The 24093-nt window shown below is 46.7% G+C and overlaps 1 protein-coding gene across 1 annotated transcript in view; it reads right to left on the bottom strand.

Annotated features, from left to right (window-relative positions):
- Window positions 1-24093, bottom strand: part of PTPRU (protein tyrosine phosphatase receptor type U) — a 128559-nt gene that overhangs the window by 12657 nt on the left and 91809 nt on the right. Inside the window, exons 16-26 of the mRNA XM_044667962.1 lie at window positions 20265-20422; window positions 16649-16839; window positions 14979-15051; window positions 14068-14144; window positions 9750-9786; window positions 9112-9209; window positions 7818-7934; window positions 6199-6353; window positions 5889-6024; window positions 5153-5302; window positions 4290-4463 (exon numbers count right to left, since the gene is read on the bottom strand). Coding sequence (XP_044523897.1) covers window positions 4290-4463; window positions 5153-5302; window positions 5889-6024; window positions 6199-6353; window positions 7818-7934; window positions 9112-9209; window positions 9750-9786; window positions 14068-14144; window positions 14979-15051; window positions 16649-16839; window positions 20265-20422 — 1366 coding nt within the window. The remainder of the gene's footprint in view (window positions 1-4289; window positions 4464-5152; window positions 5303-5888; window positions 6025-6198; window positions 6354-7817; window positions 7935-9111; window positions 9210-9749; window positions 9787-14067; window positions 14145-14978; window positions 15052-16648; window positions 16840-20264; window positions 20423-24093) is intronic.

The raw sequence follows: 24093 nt of genomic DNA, 5'->3' as shown, positions 1-24093 counted from the left end.
GTGGGTGCCTCTAGCGGTTCCCTTGCCTCATCCCCAAGCCTAGACATTACTCCTAGACACCACACGAACTTCAGGGCTGTGTATCTCTCCTCCAAGCTCTGTCTGTCCTCAGCCTCCTCCAAATAATCCCTGAGTTCCAGAATGAATGGAACTGGCCCCTGATAGGGAGGGAATCTTCTTGGAGATCTTGTTCTCTGAGAGCTTAGCTGGAGAAAGCTAGGCAATCATAGTCAAGGCCATTCTTCTTCAGCAGCCAGACCCCCCCACTCCTACCCCAAGTCTCCCTCGGGGCACTGAAAAAGATTGATTCCCAGAATTTGGAGAGGTTTTGAAATGGATCATGGTCGAACCATCCTAAGATTCAGACTGTGGGCTTGGGCAGTCCTGCGGCTGGTTGCAACTATTCAAACATATTGCCCTTGGTTTAGTCTATGATTCCAAAGAAGACAGAGCAGAACTTACCAAGCCAGTGATTCCTAAAGTGGGTGCCACCGCCCCCTGGTGGGTGCTGCAGAGATCCAGGGGAAGCAGTGATGGCCACAGGTGAATTTATTTCTCCTATTAATTGCTATTAACATTTTAAAAAATTAATTTCCAGGGGGCTAAATAATATTTTTTCTGGAAAGGGGGCAGTAGGCCAGAAAAATTTGGGAACCACTGAAGTAAACTTTCGTTCTAAGCTGACCCAACTTCGTGGAAAACTTGGCCCCAAGCTTAGCAATGAAGGTCAGGCTTCTGCTTCCATAACCTCAAGACTGACTCAGAAGAGGGGCTTGGGACCCCCAGGCAGCAATGGGAAATGCCAACCTCCCTAACCACCTATCCAAAAACTCAGACTCCTCCCTGGAACTTCTTGTGGATAGAAGGGGAGAGTCACTCTTAGGATGTTCCCTACCATTTTTTCATTCTGAGTACCTCCAACAGAGCTTCCTTTGGGCCTCCAGGCAGGTGAAGGATCCTCAAAGAATTCTGGATACAACAGTACTCTCTGGTAAGGGGTTAGTTACAACTCTCCAAAATCTCTGGTCCCTCCCTAATCCAAAGGCCTCCATCCTTCCTGAGAAGATTATCTGACCCAGAGCCAGAGGAGGGACAGGGAGAAATGGTGCCCAGCAACTCCAGGATTGGAGGGGGGAGTGAATGATTAAAGCTTCCTTGGGACAGAAAAATATCACACACACACACACACACACACACACACACACACACACACACACACTCCCTATGATGTCCCGGTAGTCCCTCGTTTCCTGTTCAATGCACTCATAGGATCATATGAATTGAAAAGGACCCCAGCAGCCATCTAAGCCACTCTTTCCCTGAACAAGGATCCCCTCTACAATATACCCCACAAGTAATCATTCAACCTCTGCCTGAAGACCTCCAATAAAGGAAGGGCCCTCCTCCCTTCCCAGGGAGTCCAACCCACTTTGGGAGGACTCTCTAGGGCGTTTTTTCTTATATCAAACCTAAATTCACCTTCTTGCACATTCACACCATTGTTCATAGTTGTATCCATATGGGGCATGTCAAACAAATAGATTCCTTCTTCTATGTAATGGCCTCTCAAAAACTTGAAGACAGCCATCATGGCTCCACTAATCCTCCTCCTCTCCAGGCTAAACATCTCCAATTCCTTCATCCATATAGGCAGCTCCATGGACACTCAGCAGAGCACTAGACATGCTATTAGGAAGACCCAACTTCAAATCTGGTCTCTGACATTTACTAGGTGTGTGACCCAAGATAAGTCACTTACCATCTGTCGTGCTCAGGTTCTCCATCTGTAAAACAGGAAAAATAATAGCACCTACCTCCCGGGGTTATTGTGAGTGTCAAATGGCATATCTGAAAAGGACTTAACCGGGCTGCTCTTATTAGCTCTATGACATGATTGGGATGGGAGATACCTCTTGCCATCATGGTGGCCTTCTTCTGGACACTTTCAGGATTCTCAATGTCCTTTTGATGTCCAAAACTGAACACAAGACTCTAGATGTGGTGTAGCCAAAGATGTGGTGTAGCAGAAGACTGCATTCATTTTCTCAGCAGCCAAATCACATCACTGACCTATAATGAACTTGGGTTCCACCAAAACCACTAGATCTTTCTCAAACAAAAAGTGCTGTCTAGCCCAATTTGTACTTATTCAGCAGATTTTTCTAACTAAACTCTAAAGGTTGGGGAAGGGAAGTGAAGGGAATGAAAGGAAGTGTGTAGGTCATCTCTATTAAACTTCATCTTTTTTTAATTCAAACCCTTACCTCCCATCTTAGAATCATTGCTGTGTATCTAACTGACCCCTAAATTCCATATTAAGAAGTTTGGTCCAGTGTTCTCTCCTCTGTCATCTACTGTCTCAGCTGTCCCTCTCAGTTTCGTAACATCTGCAAATTTAATTACTATGATAGAGGACAACAAAACAACAACAGGGCAACTAGGTGGCATAGGAGAGTGCCAACTTTGTAGTCAAAAACACTCATCTTCCTGAGTTCAAATATGGTCTCAGTCATACTAGTTGTCTGACCCTGAAAAAGTCATTGAACCCTGTTGGCCTCAGTTTCCTCATCTGTCAAATGAGCTGGAGAAGAAAATGGCAAACCACTCCAGTATCTTTGTCAAGAAAACTCCAAATGGGGTCACAAAGAATCAGACAACAAAAAAATGACTGAACAACAGAATCAATGTGGCATAGAGAGAGATATCACCTCAGATTCAGGAGGTTTTGGGATCAAATCCTGCCTCTGACAGTTATAGATTTTGTGACCCAAGACAAGATCCTTAAACCTCTCAGTTACCCAGACAACTCTCTAAGGTAGAGAAGTTGCCGATCAGGATTGATGAAGCAAGTTTTCTTATCTAGAAGATCCCTTTGCCAATGAAATCACAAGGAAAACCCTGTTATCTTTTTTCTTTTTTTCTAACCCTTAATTTGTCTAAGAAGCAATACCAAGCATCAGTTCCAAGGCAGAGGAGTGGTAAGGGCTAGACAATTGGGGTTAAGTGACTTGCTTAGGGCCATACAGCTAGGAAGTGTCTAAGGCCACATTTGAACCCAGGACCTCCCATTTCTGGACCTGGTTCTCTATCTACTGAACCACCCAGCTCTTCCTCTCTACAATTCTCCTAGAAAACTTCCATTGAAGGAGGATCCACTATCTCCAGAATTTTCCTTGTATCTAGCCTAAGTCCATTGCTCTGAACCTTTTCCACATTGTTCCTACTTCTGTCTTCTGGGGCCAAGTATAATGAGAGATGCTCCTCAAATACTGGAAGATGACTATCGCCCTCCCCAGCTTCTCCAACTTATCCTCTTCTGACCTGGTCTCCTAGACTCCTTCAACATCCTGATTGCTCTTCTCTAAGAAACGTGTCAGTTTATCACCATCTTTCTTAAAATCTGATTCCTGAAACAAAGCACTATACTCCATACTGCGTCAGACCAAAGCAAACCATCATCTTCATCGTCATCTTCATTCGTTTTTGTAACACTTTAAAATTGCAAAACACTTTACATTAATTCATTTTATCCTTACAACAACTATGAGAGGTAGATGCCACTATTATCCTCTTTTTATAGTTATATAAACTGAGGCAGAGAGGTGAAGTGACTTGCCCAGATCAAAGCTAGTAAATGTCTTAGACCAAATTTGAATACAGATCCTCTTAACTCCAGGTCTAACATTCTATCCACTGTGCCAGTTAGCTATTTCTTTTTTTTTTAAAACCCTTACCTTCTGTTTTGGAATCAATACTGTGTATTGGTTCCAAGGCAGAAGAGTGGTAAGGGTTAGGCAATGGGGTTAAGTGACTTGCCCAGGGTCACACAATAGGAAGTATCTGAGGCCAGAATTGAACCCAGGACCTCCTGTCTCTAGGCCTGGCTCTCAATCATCTGAGCCTCCCAGATGTCCCCCAGATAGCTATTTATTTAAGAAATAATAACATCTCTCTTACCTTAAACCCATAGAGGGCCACACAGGTAAAAACTGAGTTAGCATTTTTTTTGGCTGCTATATCACACTGTTGGCTCATATTGAGCTTGCATTCCATGAAGACTCACAGATTGTTTTCATGTCAACAGTAGCCTGTATCCATACTTTCCCCTAAATGCTCAGAGTGGTTGAAAGAAACAAAAATGTGGCAATAATGGGGTAGAATCAAGAGTTTAAGAGGGGAGAGGAGAAAAGAGAAAAAGTCAGGGCCTGAGCTGCAGGAATGCAGGGTGGCAGCACAGGGGAGAGCGCTAGGATCCCCCCTTCCCTCCCAGGGCCTCCCAGGCTTCTTACATCAGTCAAAGCTGCATTGATGTAGTTGTTGGGGTCCCCATCGGTGGAGATGAGGAAGGGCAGGCAGCGGTCAGGAGGCAGGACATCCATGCTTCTGTTTTTCTCCCGGTTCCTGGGAAGGAGGGCGATGCTACATTCCTCTACATCTAATGGGGGTGTCACTGAATTAAGGGTCTGCAAAGAGGATAGAGAAGGAAGGCCTGAAGCAGAATCCCCCTGGGTTTAAACCAAAGAACCTCCAGAGTGCTCTCCTCCCCTCCACTTTCCCAAACAACAACAAAAACTGAGGACCACAAAGGTGACATGGTTCACCTAACGTCACGAAGCACCCAACGAAAGAGCCAGGCCAAGGACACACACTGCCTCACCCTTTGGTTCTTCCTCCATGGAAGAGAAACTCAACCTTTCCTCAGGAGGGAGGGAAAGAGGAGCCTCATTGAGTCAGGCTTGGGGTGAAGCCGATAGCTACAGAGACAGAGCCAGCTGGGAATATCCCCAAGCCCTGAATGCTACCTGATTCCTCCTGACCCACTCATGGAATCACAAGAGGTTTCTGAAGTATCTGGTTCATCTTTCTTCCATTTCATGGATCAACCAGGCCAGAATTGGGGGGGGGGGGAGGAGGGGCTGCAACCAAAGGGGTGGGCTATCTCTCCTCAAGAATCCCCACATGAGGGAGTCCCACTGCCTCCATAAACTGCCAATCCCAAAGCTTCCCTGTCCAGGGCCAAAACAGGGGCGAAATCGCCTTCCTAATGTCTGGACATTCTCCATTCCATTCATTCCTCATTGTTCTTTCCCCATACACACACACACACACACACACACACACACACACACACACACACACACACATCAGGTACCTGAAATTCATCCCTCAGCTGGGAGGAGTTGCTCTGGGGGTCAATTCGGATCATCTCTTTGTAGGTGGCCTTAAATTCGCTGACAGGGATAGTAGTTTCCCCACACAGGCAGGCCTCCAGGATTGCATCATGGATGAAGACATATTGCTCCTAGGGAAGGGTGGGGAGGGTGTAGGACGGAGGAGTTTAAAGCTTGTCCGGCCCCCTCTCTGAAAAGAAAGGCCGGAGGAGCTCCCCATGGATCACAGGGTCCCAGACCTAAAAGCGTGAAGGGAACCTAAGAGGCCCGCTAGCCCAACTCCCCCATTTTACTGGTGAGAAAACTGAGGCACAAAGAGGTGAAAGGCTGGAAGCTGCCCAGTCCAACCCTTTGGTTTTATAGCTACAGCAACTGAGGCCCAAATAGAACCATGCCGAGCGTGGAGGATCGCCAGGGAAGAGCCCGACGAGGCTTGACACTAGGTTGGTTCCACCCAACATACCATGGGCAGGTCCCATAATTCTGCCTAGAAACATGGCGGCAGAGAGGAGGATGACTAAGTTCCTGGAGGGAAGGGACTGCCTTGTTTTAGTCTCTGCAGCAGATAGCCCGGCGGCCGGCATGGAGTAGGTGCCTAACAATTGTTCCTCGATGGCCTGGCCGGAGCGGTCAGCGGGGTAGAGGCCATGAGGGGCCCTCTCTGACCTACCCGTGGGGGGTCCCCCCATCCCCACCCCTCACCGGCCCCCCATGTACCTCGGTCTGGATCATGTTGATTCGGCGAGAGCACAGCGTCTTGACGCAGTTGTAGATGTCCACGACACCCTCACATTCGGCCATGTCCAGCATCACATCCAGGACGATGTAGCAGCCCGTCCGGCCTGTGCCTGCACTGCGGACATAGCCAGCCACGTCCTGCCTCAGGCCACCGGCAGACCCAGGCATGGGGGGGGGTCCCCTGGGACGCGTCTACTAGAGACCCGTGTCTGTCCGGTCCTGCCTGGACCCTTTGGTCACCCTCCACCCTCTCCGATGAGCCCATTCTCCAGCCTAACCCTGATGCTACCTGCAGTGGATGACGATGGGCCCAGCATCGGGCGGAGTGGAGGCCTTGACCCGGCGGATGAAGGCCAGCAGCCCCGTGGCGTGGTAGGGGACCCCGTGCTCTGGCCACGCCGTAAAATGGAACTGCTGTACCTCGTGGCGGGCCGAGTAGCCCCTCTGTGGGGAAAGCGCATGGCTCAGCTTCAAAAGCCTACCCTCGAGCTCTAATGCCAGCTCTTCCATGAAGTCTTCTCTGATTCTACCGCCGCCCCCCAAATTCTGCTAGGTGCCATCTCTTCCTTCTCGGGTGCATTTTATCTTGGCTTCCTCTCGCCCTTTAAGTACTGCCTTATACAATAATACATGTATAACCCAGTGGAAATGCTTGTCAGCTCCAGGACGGGGACAGGAAGAGGGGAAGAAGACAGCATGAATCATGGAATCATGGGAAAATATTCTAAATCAATCAATCAATAAATGTAATAAAAAATAAATAAAATAAAAAATAAGAACTGCCTTATACAGAAGCTAGTTGTAAACTCACCATAATCAAGGTTATTTTTTTTTTAAGCTCTTACTTTCTACTGGAGTAACAACTCTAAGACAGAAAGGCAAGGGCTAGGCAATTGGGGTTTAGTGATTTGCCCAGGGTGACCTAGCTAGAAAGTAGCTGATGTCACATTTGAACTCAGTTCCTCCTGACTCCAGGCCTGGCACTGTGCCACCTGGCTGCCCCAAGACCAAAGGTTCTTAACCTTTTTATATGTTCTGGACTCCTTGAGCAGCCTGGTGGAACCTAGAGACCCATCCTCAGAATGATGTTTTTAAAAGTATAAAATAAAATATACCAGATTATAAAGGAAACAACTTATTCTGAAATTCATTGCTCAAAATAAACGTTTTTAAGAAGAACTGTGAGGGGCAGCTGGGTAGCTCAGTGGATTGAGAGCCAGGCCTAGAGACAGGAGATCCTAGGTTCAAATCCGGCCTCAGACACTTCCCAGCTGTGTGACCCTCGGCAAGTCACTTGACCCCCATTGCCTACCCTTACCAATCTTCCACCTATAAGTCAATACACAGAAGTTAAGGGTTTAAAATTAAAAAAAAAAAAGAAGAAGAAGAAGAAGAACTGTGACCGCCTCCAGTTCAAGACCTCTTGCTCTAACCTGAATTCCCTGACATCAAGGATCAGGTCTTATTTGCAGGGCACAGAGGAAGTCTGAAGGCAGAGAAACTAGTTTAGCAGTTATTGTTATCAGAGAGATGAGAGGAGATAAGTGCCTGGATGTGAGAGATAGCAAAGAGAATAGAGAAGAGGGGATGCACGCATGTGTAGAATTCATGTCTTAATGATTCATTATTTGGGGACTGGGAGGAAAAGAGTTAGACTTGAAAAAGTTCTTTTTCCTTTCTCTTCTGCTTCCTCCTGATAACCCTGGCTGACCTTCCCCTACCACCATGTCAGAGCTTCTGGGAAGGGCAAAGGTAGGGGAGCTCTCCAAAAAGGGCACTACCAGGGCATAGGTGGCAACCTGGGAACTAATGTGGGGATTGGATGAGTTCTGCCAAGGGGAGGGTTTTGATCCCCTAAGCTAGGTCCCCAAGTCCCCAAAAGGCAGGGCCACAGTGATGCCAGCTTACCCTCTCCATGGCAAAGGTACGGACTGCATACTCTGCCAAAGTCTCTGTTTTCACCAGCGTGATCTTGATATCCCCATACATCTCTGAGTCATCAGGCCAGTATCGGGAACACTTCACCTAGAAACCAACAGGATGTGGCATACTTCCCTTCCCTCCCCTGGCCCTTCACCTTCCCAGCCTCCTTGGCTCTCATTCCTCTCACTTCCTTTAAAATCCATTTTCCCCCTCATTCCCCTCCCCATGCCACCCCCCTGCTTTCATCCTTCCCCACCCCAATGGAGTCATGGAACTTCGGAGCTAGAAGGGAACCCAAGTTGGAAGGCCATCTAGACTTGGCCAAGAATTCTCCCTCAATATCCCCAACAGACAGGCATCCAACTCAGCCCTCTCTTGAAGATTTCCAGTGCTTGGGAGACTCTCTGCCTCCCAAGGCAGCCCATTCCACCACTGGACAGCTCTAATTGTTAGGAAGCTCTTCCCAACATCAAGTCTAAACATGGTCCCTCTGCAACTATTCTCCAACAAGTACAGGACACACATTGTTCCTAGTTCTGTCTTCTGGAGCCAAATGGAACAAGGCTAATGTCTCTTAGGCTTGACAATGAGCGTGCCTCCCCACCCAGCCTCCTGACCCACTCTTATCTCTGCAGGCTAAATACTCCCAGGCCCTTCCACTGAACTTGATGGGCCATGGCCCAAGTCACCCTTCCTGTTCTCCATTTACCTCAGGACCATCATAATAATAACCAATATTCATAGAGCACTCATGCTCTTGTTTGGCTCCCCACACCAACCTTGTAAGGTAGATGCTATCATTATCTCATTTTATAGCCAAGGAAACAAAGGGTGAGGTTCAGTCCCTTGACAAGGGCCATAGAGCAATTATTAAGTGCTGAGGCAGTTTTGAACTCGGGTCTTTTAGACTCTAAGTCCTGCACTATCTGCCTTTCAGGTCCAAAAGCTGGAAAAGTCATCTAGTGCAAAGCTCTTTATATAAAGGAGGAAACTGAGGCCACCAGAGCTTAAGTGACTTGCCCAAGGTCACACAGAGTTAAGTAAGAAACAGAACCAGAATTCAAACTCATCTTGGGACTCTTTTATGTGACCTCCATATCTTCCCTAAACCCCATTTAGGTCCCCTCACACATCTCCCCTTCACTTTCCCAAGCCTCCTCCTTATCTCCCTCATCTCTCACCCCTAATTGTGATCCTTTCCCTGTGCCTTCTCGCAGGCTCTCTATTCTGGGGCCCCAGTGGTGCTGAGGGTCGGTGGAGCTGCCCTTTGTCCCCTTACCCGTCCCACTTCCACCAGCTTGGTGATCATGACGATGCTGGAACAGTGCTCCTGCCACACCATTCGCCAGAAGTCATATACCATCTCTTGTCTGGGTCCTGAAGGAGGGGTGAGGGTGGGGGAGAATGTGGAGAAGGCCCCAAGGAGAAGTGGGAGTTAAGTGGCATTGACTGGACTGGGAGGGGGGGCAGTCTTGGGCATTTTGCCTGCAGCCTGTCCTGGACCCCATGGGACCCCCAACATTGTTACCCCACCACCACCCTAGCCCAGGACAAGGCAGACACTGGCAGGAAAACAGAATTCATGTCCCCAAGGAGTTACTGACAATAGAGGCCCATGGCAGCCCAGGTTGGGAACAAGAATGGGGAAAAGGCTTGATTTTTGTTCTCTGTAAAGCTGCTGAAAGATAGATGGGGTGGGGGAGTGGGGGGCCTCTCTGTCAGGGAACTCCAGTTTCTGAGAATCCACATATGGTGAGATAGAGACACAGAGACATGGAGAAAGACACGCACACACATAACAAAAAGAGGGAGGCAGATAGAAAGATGGCAAGAGAAGGAGGAGAAGAAAGAGGAGTGGAGAGAACCAGACAGCATAGGACAAGGGAGACAGACACAGCCAAGGGAGAGCCTGGGTACCTTGAGTAGCTATGAAGTGGTTTGATCTGTGGTAGCCCTGGAACAGAAGGAGACACAGTCAGACCACCCAAAGGGAACACTAGCTCTGAGCCCAACCCCACACCAGCCACTGGAGCCATCTACATCAGGATGACCTCCAAGGCGAAGAAGCTCCCAAACAATCCTTCTAAGATCCCGAAGGACCAACCCCCAGTCCCCCAGGGCTCCTGACCCCTTTCCCCCACATCTCTCTGACCCACAATGAGCCCGTGCTCATCCAGGGTCCGGTATGTGCTGGGCCTCCAAGAACCTTGCCCCACTCCTGCCTTAGAGACAGGATCAAGCCCTCAATACCCAGAAGCAGAGGCCACAGGGATGTATTCCTGAACCCTGTCCCCCCAGGCAGGGGCACCTCTGCCCTAACACTCAACCCTACCCTGACTCCAGGGATGGCTACGTTCCACTCTTCCAGGACCACCGGCGGCCCTATTCCTAGAAGCTGCCCAAGAAATTTCCTTCAGTGATAACATGCCAGGCTTCCAACCATCCCAGTATCTGGCTAGATCTCTCACCCAATGAAAATCAAGCCCTTTTCCTCTTGTTCTGCTCTCCATGGAAATGAGGCACACCAGTGGCTGGTCTCTCTCCCTGGTCCTGAGCAACAGCCAAGTTCCCCCTGGCCAGCTCCTGCCTCCCTTCCTAACAGCTCCTAAAGTCAGATCATAGGGTAGAGCCATGCACAGGAACTGGGGTTACCTTCTGCATCTCTGTTTACCCACAGAGGCAGCAAAGCATGGGCGCTAAGAGAGCCAGCCCAGAAGTCAAGAAGATCTGGGTAGGAGCCCCACTGCAAGCACATACTGGCTAGGTAAGCCTAGGCAAATCTACCACTTCACTGCTCAAAGCTCACTGCCCCCAGGCAACTCTTAGACAGCAAGTGGCAAAACCTTCCTCATCTGGGAGTTCTCAATACCAGAGGGGTCAAACTAGCTGTCCACAACACTCTCAAACTGGATTAATATGTAATTTGGGGGGAAAGGGGGCAGCTGGGTGGCTCAGTGGATGGAGAGGCAGGTCCAGAGATGAGAGATCTTGAATTCAAATTTGGCTTCAGACACTTTCTAGCTGTGTGATCCTGGACAAGTCACTTAACCCCCATTGCCTAGCCCTTACCTCTTCTACCTTAGAACCAATACACAGTGTTGATTCTTATTGATTATAAGACTTCTTAAGGGTTGTTTTTTTTAATGTAATTGGGGAACTAGTTAACAAAATAAATAAAAAGACAATAGAACTTAGATACTGTTGACATATGTTTTCTTTCTTTTTTTAAACCCTTATCTCCTGTCTTAGTATGAATTCTAAGGCAGAAGAGCTAGGCAATGAGGTTAAGTGACTTGCTCAGGGTCACACAGCTAGGAAGGGTCTGAGACCAGATTTGATCCCAGGACCTCCCATCTCTGAGTCTGGCTCTCCATCCACTATGCTATCTAGCTGTCCCACTATGCTTTTTTAAGTTAATACATGGCCCACAGGGATTCTTATGTATAGTTTAGTGGTCCCCCATTTCTATTTAAGTTTAATACCACTGCTCTACCCCAGCAAAATCAGAGGTCCCATCCAAGTTACACACCACACACACATACACACACACACACACACACACACACACACACACACACACACACACACACACACACANACACATACACACACACACACACACACACACACACACACACACACACACACACACACAAGTGCAGAACATCCCAAGTCTTAGTGCAGTTTCAAGCTTGGCATTACACAAGTCTTTTGGGACATCCTCTATACATAATCAAAATTATAGAGTATCAGAACTGGAAAGAACTTCTGATTATCATTGAATCCAAAGCCCTCATTTTACAGATGCAAAAATCACAGTCCAAAAAAGGGAAGTGACTTCCCCAAGGTCACACAGCTGGTAGGGGAGGATCAGAACTCAAGGCCCCTGATTCTTAATCCAAATGCCTGTCTAGTCCAATGTACTCCCTACATAGAGCCACAAGGAAGACCTGGGAGCAAAGATGGATTTGGCCATAGGGTGGGGAACATTCTCTGCACTATTTGGAGAGAAGGCAGAGGTTAGGTCTCTAATCAAGAGGACAGAAGGTTAAATGGCCCAGGGTCTGGCCTTGCCCAATGTTCACTGCCAAGATTATCCCCTCCACACTATCCACCCTCCTACCCTTCCCAATGTTTTGCTCAGATCAACAAAGGAGAAGGCAGCCAATGGGTGATGGTTTTGTTTTCAGTGAAAAGTGACTCAGGGGGATCACCAGGGATTGTCCCAATCACTGAAATGGGGGCACAATCAGTGGTAGGGGGCAGAAGAAAGAGAAAGGAGAGAGAGAGAGAGAGAGAGAGAGAGAGAGAGAGAGAGAGACAGAAAGAGACAGAGAGAGACAGAGAGAGAGAGGTGAGAGAGAGATGTGGAAAGAGGGAAGGGAGAAAGAGAAGGAGAGGGAAAGAGGGAGGGAGATTGAGGGAGAGGGAGAGGGAGAGAGAGAGACAAATTGAGAGAGAGACAGAGACAGAGACAGAGAGAGATAAGAGAGACAGAGAAACTGAAATTGAAAGAGAAAGAGAGAGAGAGAGAGAGAGAGAGAGAGAGAGAGAGAGAGAGAGAGAGAGAGAGAGAGAGAGGAGATATACTTACTTCTCGGTTTATCCGAATCTTAAGGATTCCGGTGAGAGGACAGGTGCCCAAGCCAAAGAGACCAGAGAGAGGGAGATTAGCCCACTGGGCATGGCCATAGGAGGCAGAGGCAGGAGCGGGAAGGGGCTTTGTGGGATATGGATATGGCAGAAGGGACAGGATCAGGAAGGAAAATGGGGGGAGGGAGGAAGAGGAGAGGTCACCCTACTAAAATCTCAGGGCCCTGGGGTGGGGAGAGCTGGGGCCCTTACCTCTGCCTCAAGGAGATGGGGTGGGAAAAAGAAGGAAATGATACAGGGAAAGCAAGACAGGGAAAGGTCGAGAATGGAGAATGAAAATATTCTGTCCCCCAGGAGAAGAGGAGGAGTGGGAAACGAGGCTTATTCCTGTCTTCACACCTTTGCTCATGCTGTGGGCCTGCCTGGAATGCCTTCCCTCCATCTAGTCAAATCCTTGAGGGCCCAAATCAAACCCCACTTCCTCCAAGAAAACTTCCCTGACTACGACAGAGGTCTGCATTCTCACAACACTTGTCATCTGTTCCATCCCCTCAAGCAGCAGGTAATATTTAGAATCTAACTGTTTCATAAGCATGAGTCCCCTCTTCCCAACCAGATTCTCTGAGCATCCCCCAGGGCAGGGATGATGCCTTCTCCTTTTCAGTCTCCCCTTAAAACTCCCTGGCACAGCACTGGGCACAGGTGGGTGATCAGTCGATACTTGATATATTGAACTAGGACCTCAGATCACATCCTTTCCCCTCTGTTCTGCTCTCCATTGCTCCCTAACAGAGCTACTGCCTTTTCTGCAACATGACTGATCAGAGACAGCAGGATTAACTCCCAGGTAACACAGTACTCTTCCCTCTCTCGGGCCCCATAGGAGTTACAAGAATAGCTGCCTCCTCTGCTCTGTTCTGCTCTGATCCACCTCTGATCCCTCTGGACCAAACACATCCACATCCACTTTCTGGGATGGACTTTTTCCCATTCCAACAGCACACTGGATAGGCCTAGTTCTCTCCCTCTGGTTCTTTTTTCTATGGCACCTCACAGAGGAGATGCCCATTCCCTGACATCTTCTTCAGCCACTCTTGTATAGAGGCATCATGAGCCCACACGAACCCACTCTCCTTTGGCCAGATCAATCTCCTCCCAGGCCTGAGAACACAACTGAATTCAACTCAACATTTCTTAAATGTTTCTTGTGTGTCCAGCATTAAGCTAAATGCTCAGGAAATAAAGACAAGAGCCCCTGCTTCCAAGGAGCTAACCTTCTAAGAGAACGCCCCTTGCTGATTTCTGGCTCCGTGCGTCCTCTCCTCCTCATCCAAACCATCCTTCTAGGCCTTCCTCTTCCAAGAAGCCTTCCTTAACTATCCCAGGCTACAAAGATCTCTCCCTTCTCTATCTGATGCATTCTTTAACATGCCTCCTGCCTTACATTAGTTGCTAGTTTCCCCTGCTAGAACAGGAGCTTCATGAGGGCAGGAAATAGACCTTGTGCCCCTCCATGTGCCCCACAGTGGCCAGCCCAGGGGCTAGCCAGCACGTGGGTGCTCAGTGAATGTTCAGTGCCTGACTGTGTGAGGGGAGGGGGACGGGGAGGACAGCTGAGGGAGATCTTTCAGGGTGCACTCACATCGATGTAGTTGGCATTGATGTAGTCTGCGTTGGGGTCTCCCAGAAGTGGGTGAAGCTTCACTCGGTGCCGATCGTCTGCAAATCCAGAGAAGGGGCTGCATCAGAAAGTCTGAGTAGCTCCAGGGACCCAGCCAGAGGCATGGAGTTCGAGGACAGTGGGATGGGGCCATGGGGACTGGATAACTAAGGGAATGGACATCTTCTTCTAGGAGATACAGTATCCCCTGAAGACTGTGTGACAGCTGGGGCAGTTGTGAGGAAATCATGCTCTTTTTACAGGCAGGGTTACCCCATCTGATGGAGATTTGGGGGAGAGGTGAGCTATGATCTAAGGGGGACAATGAAGAGAGGAAGATGGAGAGGGGTACACTGGAGGAGGGGGGAGCAGGAAGGACACTGGAGAAAAGGGTCAAGAGAACACTTTGGGGAGTGGAGGAAAAGTTGAATCAGAGAGTAGGAGCTATGAGACATAAGAGGGAAAGGAGCAGAGGGTATGGTGCTGAACTGAAGGATGCAAGACTGGGGCAGGAAAGAATTCAGAGCTAAAGGGACATTAAAAGGGGAGAGGCAGGATGAAAGGCAGCTCTTGCCTCCAGCTGCTATGCCAATATTCCATGCCATCTTGCCAGCCTTGGACCAAGCCCATAAATGCTTATAGGGTTGAACTGGGCTAGACTGGATGGGATTGAAAGCCCAGCAGATGGCATCCTCAGGACCTCCTCACTCTGTGCCATCAACACCTCCAGGCTGAGTGTCCCATCCCAAGATACAAGCAGTGAGAGTCAAGTGGCCCAACAAAGGCAACATCCACAGGTCCCAGAAAGAAGTCTTTCCCCCAGTGCCTAGGACAATTCCTCCCAGCTCAAGTTATCCCTCTCTCCTCTGCCTCTCCCTTCCTCTGACACTCACACGGGGGCACAGGTTCCGTTCTGCCCTTGGTCTTGTCCTTCTTCTTGGTAGCATCCCAGCCTTCGAAGAAACTCTATAGAAAACACAAATGATAAGAACAGCAGAGGGAACCATAGCTTTCACTCCAGCCATCTAGTCCAAGCCCCTCTTTTTATAGGAATGTAAACTGAGGCTGAGAAAAGTGAAACCACTGACCTACCACAGAAATAAAGGTCAGGATCTGAACCCACATCTCTGACTCCCAGTTCAGTACTCCTTCCTCTTTATTTTTTCCAGAAATGCCACTTATTCTTCCTTTTCCATAGCTCTCAGGTCAAAACCCAAGATTAATGTAAGGGAGGGGGCACTGAGAAATATGGGCCCAAGGGACCCCCTAAGTCTGCCTTACAGCCCTACAAAATGTTTTGGGCCTCCCCCCCCAGAACTGAAGGGAATATTCACTGCACATTCTAGCTAAGAATAATAGAGAAGCCTGCTTCCTGCCTTTGTGAACTGTACCCACAGTTTACTTTGGCTATGGGTATTCACAAGCATAAATACTTGTATGCAAGGTGTCTGGAGGCTGAGTCCTGGGATGCCTGTTCTTCCAAGCCACAACATCCAAAAAGGAAAAAAAAAAGTTAACCAGCGTATTATTATTGTTTAGTCATGTACGATTCTTCGGGACGCCACATGGGGTTTTCTTGGCAAAAATATTAGAGTGTTTTGCCATTTCCTTCTCCATTGAATTGAGGCAAACAGAAGTTAAGTAACTTAGCCATGGTCGCAAAGCTAGTGTCTAAGGCTGGATTTGAACTCTGGCCTCCCTAATTCCAAATTCTATCCACTGGGCGCTCTAGCTGCCTATCCCAACCAGCATTGGAGCCTTGGATTATCAGCAGGGTCTGACCAAAATTAAGCCTAAATCTAGAATGGAGTCAGCATTAAGGACCAGAGGGAGGGACAGGGTCAGAGATCAGAGAGTCAGACTTCAGAGAGGATCAAGATCAGAACTGAAAGAAAAGATGGGGTCAGACTCAGGGTTCAGGTCAGGACTGATGCAGGGTAAAAAAGATCTTGCCATCCACATCCCTTGGTTTTTACAGCTAAGGAAACAGGGATGTTAAGGGATTTACCCAAGAATACATGAGCTATTCTTAGCAGAATCAGAATTCACACCCAGGTCTTCTGACTCCAAAGTCTCTGCTATTCTCATTGGATTTAGAGACACTGTGACATAGGGGAGAGAGTGCTAGGATCAGAAATCAGGAAGTTTTGAATTCAAATCCAGACACTTAGTGAATATGTGACCATGGACAAGTCACTTGACCTCAGTTTGATCATACATAAAATGAAGATAATAATGATTTGGGGTTTGAGTTTTATAAGATTATTCACTTACAAAAATGAATAATATGGCAATATGTTTTGAATGGTCATGCATGTATAACCCAGAGAGGGGAAGGAAGAGGGGAGGGAAAAAATATGAACCATGTAACTTTGGAAAACCTAGGTGGAAATTTGTTGTTGGAATAAAATAAAGATAAAAATAAAAAAAAAATAAAATGAGGATAATAATATCACCTACCTCCCAGAGTTGTTTGTAAAGCTCTTTGCAAATCTTAAAGAGCTAAAAAATTAACGTTATTATTATTTTTATTATTATTAATCCCACCCCAGAGGGCTCTTACCTCATACTCCTGCTTGAAGCCATAGCCCTCAGCTGTCTTCATCTGGTTAATATGCTGCAGCAAATCAGCCACTCGGACAGCTGGGTGCAACTGCCCTGTGTGGTAGGGGGAACCCTTGCGGCCACAGGGACGTCTTGGGGAGCCCCCTAGCAGGCTGCTCGATTCATTGACCACACTGCTTCGTTGGTCCCCTAGCAAGGAGGAGGAAGATGAAGGGAGGAATAAGGGAGGGAAGCCCTCAGGTCCTCACTAATCAAGGGCTGGAAGAGACTCCAGAAGTTGTTTAGTTGGGAAGGGACAAACTCACCAACTATCCTACTTGGAATGACGAAACCAAATTGCAGGTAATTGAGACATGCTTAATAAGTTTTTAAATCCCACCCAACATGGATAATGTTAATTTGTGGTTTTCTAAGTTATTGTGCTGCCCATAGGAATCCATTTCTATTTGAATTTGATCCCACTGGTCTAGTCCAATCCTTTTATTTTAAAGATGTAGATGGGAAAGGATGGGAAATGATTTGCTTTAGCACAAATAGATAATAAGGGATTGAACCAGGATGCAAACCTCAGGACCTCTAACTTCTCTGCCACATGTAGTCAACTCTAAGTCCCTCCTAAGCCTTTACCTTCTCTATTCTAAGGGCCCATGCAATCCTAACATTCTGTATGCCAACGTCTCTCTACCTCTGATGGTCAATGGTTTCATTCTCCCAACTTCAGTATTCTCTGTTCTAAGTTCCCTCCCAGCTTTGATATTCTTTCTTCTAAGGTCTCTCCCAGCCCTGACATTCTCTGTTCTAAAACCTACCCTAACTCTGATATTCCAATTCCCCCCAGTTCTGACATTTTTTTCCTAAAGTCCCCTCTAGCTCTGACACTATATTCTAATTCCCTCCCTGGTCTGCCATTCTATGTGGTAAGATTCCTCCTGGCTCTAACATACTGTATTCTAAGACCACTCCAGCTCTAACAATTCATATTCTAAGATAGCTCTAGCTCTGACATTCTTTCTTCTAAAGTCTCTCCAGCTCTGACATTTTGGGTTCTAAGGGCCCTTCCAGTCTTGATATTTTATGTTCTAAGATCCCCTCACAGTTCTGCTATTTCTATTCTAAGGTCCCTCCCAGATCTGATATTCTTTTTTCTATGGTTCTCCCCTAGTCCTGACACTCTGTGTTCTAAGTTCCCTCTTTGATCTGACATTCTATCCTCTAAGACCCCTCCCATATCTGATATTCTATATTCTTAGACCACTCTCGCTCTGGCATCCTGTGTTCCTTTTTTTTTTCTCCAAGCTCTGACATTCTGGGTTCTAAGGTCTCTCCCAGCTCTGACATTCTCTGTTCTAAGGTCTCTCCCAGCTCTGACATTCTCTGTTCTAAGATCTTTCCCAGCTCTGACATTCTGGGTTCTAAGGTCTCTCTCAGCTCTGACATTCTGTGTCCTAAAAGCCCTCCCAGCCCTGGTATTCCATGTTCTAAGGGTCCTCCCAGCTCTGACATTCTGAGGTCCCTTCTAGCTTAGACATTCTGTCTTCTAAAGGCTCTATTAAGGATAGCTTCTTGGAGAGTAGGAAATAATGGACAAGAACGTGATGGCTCTTTTTAGCTTCGTCTTCTGAGACTTCAGTGTCAGGACTGAAAGCCAAAGGCTACAGCTGAAAGAAGAAAAGGCCCAGACCAAAAGAATCCATAATTTGGAATAAGAGGAAGGGTTAGAGGACAAGATGAAGAAGCTGAATTAAAGGAAAGGGCTTCTTTGGGCTTAGGGGAATCACGAGGACAACTCTGCATGTGGGAGATCCAAGAGACAGAGGCGGCATCTGGGATGCTCTTTGGAGCCACTGTTCAGGCAGCTCTTCAGGATGCAGAAGGGACCATCCAGGGAAGGGAGGAAGGCTCAGAGATGCTCATCAAGGGGACAGATATGACAAGCAAGGGAAAGGAGAGTCTTCTGGGTATGAGCACAAGCAAATAAGACCATCTGGTCAGGACCGAAGCAGGAGAAGGCAGAGGAAATCTGAAGAGCATCCCAGAGGGGCATGAAGCAAAACACATGTTGTCCCCCGCATGGGTCCAGTGTCACAGATGAACGATGAATCCGCCCCTCTGCACTAGAAAATAAACATATGTACCCCCAAGCTCAGAAAGAAAAGGGCCCCACGTACTTCTTTGGAGCTGAAAGGAATCTTAGAACACAGATTACTAGAACAGGAAGGGACCTCAGGGCATAGGATCTTAAAACTAATAAGGCTTTAGAATAATAACAGCTAACATTAATAGGATGTCTATTATTTGTCAGGCACTGTGCGAAAGGCTTTACAATTTACAAAAAATCTCATTTAAACCACACAACAAACCTAGGAAGGATAGAAGAAGGGAAGTGCTATTATTATCCCACTTCACAGTTGAGTAAACTGAGGCAAGCAGAGATGAAGTAACTCACAGGTGGCCCAATAAGTGTCTGAGGCTAGATCTGAACTCAGATCATTCTGAATCCAGGTCCAGAGCTCTATCCACTATGCTAATGAACAAAGGATGTCATCACAGCTCTAAGAGACTTTAGAACTATGAACGTCGGAATTAAATAGGGTCTTAGAATATAAAATTTCAGTGGTTAGAGGGAAGGTCCCTTAGAACACCAAATATCAGGGGCAACTGGGTAGCTCAGTGGATTGAGAGTCAGGCCTAGAAACAGGAGGTCCTGGGTTTAAATCTGGCCTCAGACACTTCCCAGCTGTGTGACCCTGGGCAAGTCACTTAACCCCCATTGCCTAGGCTTTTCTGCTCTTCTGACTTAGAACCAATACACAGTATTGACTCCAGGCTGGAAGGTGAGGGTTCTAAAGAAAATAACACCAAATATCAGAGCTGGGAGAACCCTTAGAACACAGAATGGCAGAAGTGGGGGAGGTTGCTTAGAATATAGAATGCATAACTGAAGCTGTTTTTTCACTGCCCTGGGATGTACTCCATCTGGTCCTGGTTACTTAAACTCATTATGGGTATAGATGTTCTCTTACTATATTCCTGCTTACCCTGCATTTCAGCTCACTTTGTCCTGTATTTTCTGGCCCAGAAATCATTGTTTTTGGATGAGAATCATCCCCAGCCTCCATCCTGGATTTTACTTGGGTACTGAAATAACAAAATCCTATTTAACTGAATAAAAAATAATAGGATTTCAAGCTGGAAGAGATCTTAAAGCTCACCATATTCAACTCCTTCATTTGGAGATGAGGAAACTGAGGTTCAGAGGATATGTGACTTGACCAAGGTCACAAAGATTGGAACCATCCAAGGTAAGACTTGAACTTAGGTTTTCTAGCTCTTAATCTAGGTCTCTTTGTATTTTATTGACCATAAGACCCTGCTCTACTTATGATTTCTCTGGAAGGAGCAGAAGACATATAAGGCCACAGAATCCATTCCCTGTGGCCAAAGCTCCTAGCCACTGGCTTTACTAGCTCGGAGGATTTCACACTGTCCGGGAGTGAGCAGAGAGGTCCAGCTCAGTGAGTGCTAGAGGAATACACAGCCTTCAAACACTGGATAAAGGAGGAAAAATCACAGTATCAGGGAGAGAACCTTCTGCCCAGCTGCCTACCACTCACCCCTGGTGCTGTAGCTGTGAGCATCCATGAAGGAGAGTCCTAAACGCTCATCCTCTTGTAGTGTGCTCTGATCTGTGAAGCTTCGGTCCACAGCACTCATCATGTGGGTCTTCTCATGGCGGTAGTTGATGGTGGCCTTGGCCATATTGACTGGCTTCCTGTGGTACATGGAGGGAGAAAAAGAGGTGAGTGCTGAGTTGGACTGACCAGCAAGAACTACACACCAGTCTGAGAGCCATCCAGAGAGAAAGGAAACAGACACTGGAGAAGGACCTTACTAGGGAGTGAGCTAGAGCACCAAGGGCTGGAAGTGGGGTCAGCAAAGGGGGAAAAAAGCCTATGAAGTCCCATGTATACAGAATGGCAGATTTGGAGCTTGAAGGAAGAGGCCAAACCCATAACTTCAAAGATGAGGAAGTTGAAGGCCAGAAAGATTAAATATCTTGTTTAAAGTCATAAGCAATAATCGGCAGAGATGGGATTTGAACCCAGGTTTTTTGGCTCCAAGTTCACTTTCCACTGCTGTCCCATACTGTCTCCTCTAAAGCCTCCCATAAAGGGCAGTAAGACCTAAGTCACAGAGGAATGTGAGAAAGAACCTACCCTAATGCCCTCCTTAAAGAGAGTAATACTAGTTCCTGAGCCTCTGGACACTGTGTTCCACTGCCTCAACCCAAAAGGATGGACTCTCCTGGTTTAGAAGAGAATGTTCCATATCAGGAATTCTATAGTCCTAGACCATGCCCACAGGTTTTAGGTGGCTCAGATTGATCTGTTCCAACAAGTTACAGACCTCAGTACAAGCAAGGTTATCTTCCCAATTCTGTAAGTAGCTTCCCCAATTCCTCAACTCAGTTACTCCAGAGAGCTCTCAAAGACCTCAAACTGCCCCCAAGATATCCCCAAGGGGTGCACTCCCAGCTCTCACTATGGAGACTCACCCCATACGGTCCATATCTGGCAGCAGGGATGGGCTCACCCTGAATCGTTCATACTCTGCCTTCCTTGGGACTCATAACCCTAAACACACAGGGCTGCTCTGTGTGAAGCTAATGAGATTATAAGCTCCTTGAGGACAGGGACTTTGTCTCATGTCACTCTTACCCATTACCCAACAGGTGTTTTTAAAAGATGCTAGAATTGAAATGAATTAACTGGTCCATTGGAATCAAACCCCAGTCTCCTCCTCACAGACACCATGCTGTAACCCCTTGAGCTACCCAACCAAAGTTACTACCTGACATCAATGCTTATTTGTAAATGTGACCTGTGGCACTGGTCTGCTGCCTTGAACTCACTGCCTGACACTGGCTTGGGATGAAGCCACAGTGGTCAGAGAGTGGGCTTCAAAGAAAATGTCAGCCATTATTTCTGATGCCAGACTTTCAGCATGACTTCCTCAGAGGATGAAAGGGTAAGGAATAGGGAAGAGAAGATTCATGAGGAAATTTGAGGAATCGGAGTAGGGAAGAGAATCTGTCCCTGGTGTTGGAAGGGCATAGGAAAGAATTTGGGGCTATTCAGATGGGAGAAGATAAGGTTAAGTCTCTGGAGGTGCAGCTGTATCTTGGTTCCACAAATAAGTCACAAGAAGGAGCTAATCTCATGGGAGGAAGGATGCAAGTTAGACATACAGCATGAATTCTGGGTCATAATGAGTATAAGATACTAGATCAAGTGATAGAAGGGAAAAGTTATAGAATCCCTTCCTATCTCCTTCCTGCCTGCCTGCCTGTTGTGGGTCAAATAACTCTCCAGGGACAAGGAAACTACTAGATGACCTCTGAATGGTCCATCTCACAAAGAGATATACACATTGAGAATCACAGAGACAGAGTTGGAAGGAAACTCAGAGACCATCTAGTCCAATTTTTTAACCAGTATGGCACACCTACCACATCTCTAACAGAGGGGACATCTAGTCTCTGCTTGAACATCCCCAGAAACAGGGAGTTCACTACCTTCAGAGACAATGATTACATTGTAGAATAATCAATTGTGAGAAACATCTTCACTATATTGAAGTACAACCAACCAGTTTTGTTTTTCAGTCATTTCAGTAATGTCCAGCTCTTTTTAACTCCATTTGGGGTTTTCTTGCCAAACATATGGGAAGAGTTTGCCATTTCCTTCTCCAGCTCATTTTATATATGAGGAAACTGAGGCAAACAGGGTTAAGTGACTTGCCCAAGGTTACACAGCTAGTAAGTGTATGATGCCAGATTTCAACTCAGGAAATTGAGTCTCCTTTACTCCAGATCTGGCCCTCTTTCCACTGTACCACCTAGCTGTCCAATTATAATTAAAGTTAGCATAAATACAGCTAATTATATATAAAGCATTTATAAAATGCTTTAAGGTTTTCAAAGAATCTTATAAATATTATCTCATTTCATACTCATAACAACCATGGGAGGTAAGTGCTACATTGTCCCCATTTTCCAGATGAGGAAACTGAGGCAAATGGGGTTATGTGATTTGCCCAGGGTTACACAGCTCATAAGTAAGTATCTGAGGCCAGATTTTAACCCAGGAAAAGGAATCTCACTAACTCCAGATGTAGTAGTCTATCCACTACATTACATAGCTGCCCAAAGGAAATCTATTTATCCATTCTCTGATCTCGTCCTGCCCTCTCCTATCTCTGTGCCTTTATCTTAGCTATACCCATTGCCTAGTATGGACTCTTTACATCTGGGCCTGTTGAAATTCTTTTTATTTTAAAAGCCCAGCCCAGGAGCTACCTTCTCTATGAATACTTCCCTGATCCCCTCGGCTAGAAGCATCCTTCTGGAAGTATTCTAATAAATGTTTAACAATTGGATCCCCAAAGGAAAAATGTTCCTGGGACACACTTTTAAATTTAAACCATATTATCACAGTTTTCCACATTACTTTCTTAAGCCTAGACAATCAATAAAACAATGAATCAAGCCCTAATTTGTAGCATTTGCAGATTTCTAAGGTATATTTAGAATTAACAATTGGCTCTCACAAACCCATTGGAGTTGGCTCCAGCACAGCCCTGGCTCCTTCCCTCTCCAACCTCTCATACCTTTTCTGACCTCTATTTATATTTATCAAAATCTAAAATATTATAGCTATAGATTGTGAGCTCTTTAAAGGTAGGGATTATATCTGTTTTCATCATTGTGTTTCTAGTGCTAAACAAAGAGCCTGTACATAATAGGTACTTAAAAAATATTCACAGAGTTGAGAAAGATGGACACAAGAAAGGGGGCCATAGGATCATAGACTTGGGACTGCAGAGAACATCAGAGACCATTTATTTAGTCCCATCCCCTTATTTTACAGGTGAGGAAACTGAGGCCCATAGAAGGGAGGGGCTTTGCCCAAAGTCACTCAGATATTAAGTGACAGAAATGGGATTTGAACCCAGGTCCCTTGACTCTAAAACCAGGGATCACATAAAGTCACAAAAGGAATTAAGACACAAATGGAGGCCAAGCCACAGAGAGAAATAAGGAAGGCAACAAAAATTGAGACAGGAGCCAAGAAGACAAAAGAGTCTCAGAAACAGGGCATAGAAGCAGAGAACAGAACAGAAAGAAAAGAAAGGATATAGAGAGGAGGAAAGAAATGAGAAAAGAAACAGGAATTAGAAGCAGAGAGAATGTAAAAGAGAGAGAGAGAGAGGGAAAGAGAAAATGAGGAGAAAGAGAAAGGGGGATAGGGAGAAAGAAAAAGGAGGAGTAAAAGGAAAAAGGAGGGGAGAGAGAAACAGAGAGAGAAGGAAGGAGGGAGAGAGGGAGAAGGAGGGAGGGAAAGATGGGAAGAGAGAGAAAGAGGGGGAAGGAGGAAGGTAAGG

Source organism: Gracilinanus agilis, chromosome 3 (assembly GCF_016433145.1).
Source record: "Gracilinanus agilis isolate LMUSP501 chromosome 3, AgileGrace, whole genome shotgun sequence".
Lineage (NCBI taxonomy): Eukaryota > Metazoa > Chordata > Mammalia > Didelphimorphia > Didelphidae > Gracilinanus > Gracilinanus agilis.
The sequence above is the reverse complement of the archived record's forward strand: the minus strand, read 5'-3'. Positions and strand labels throughout refer to the sequence as shown.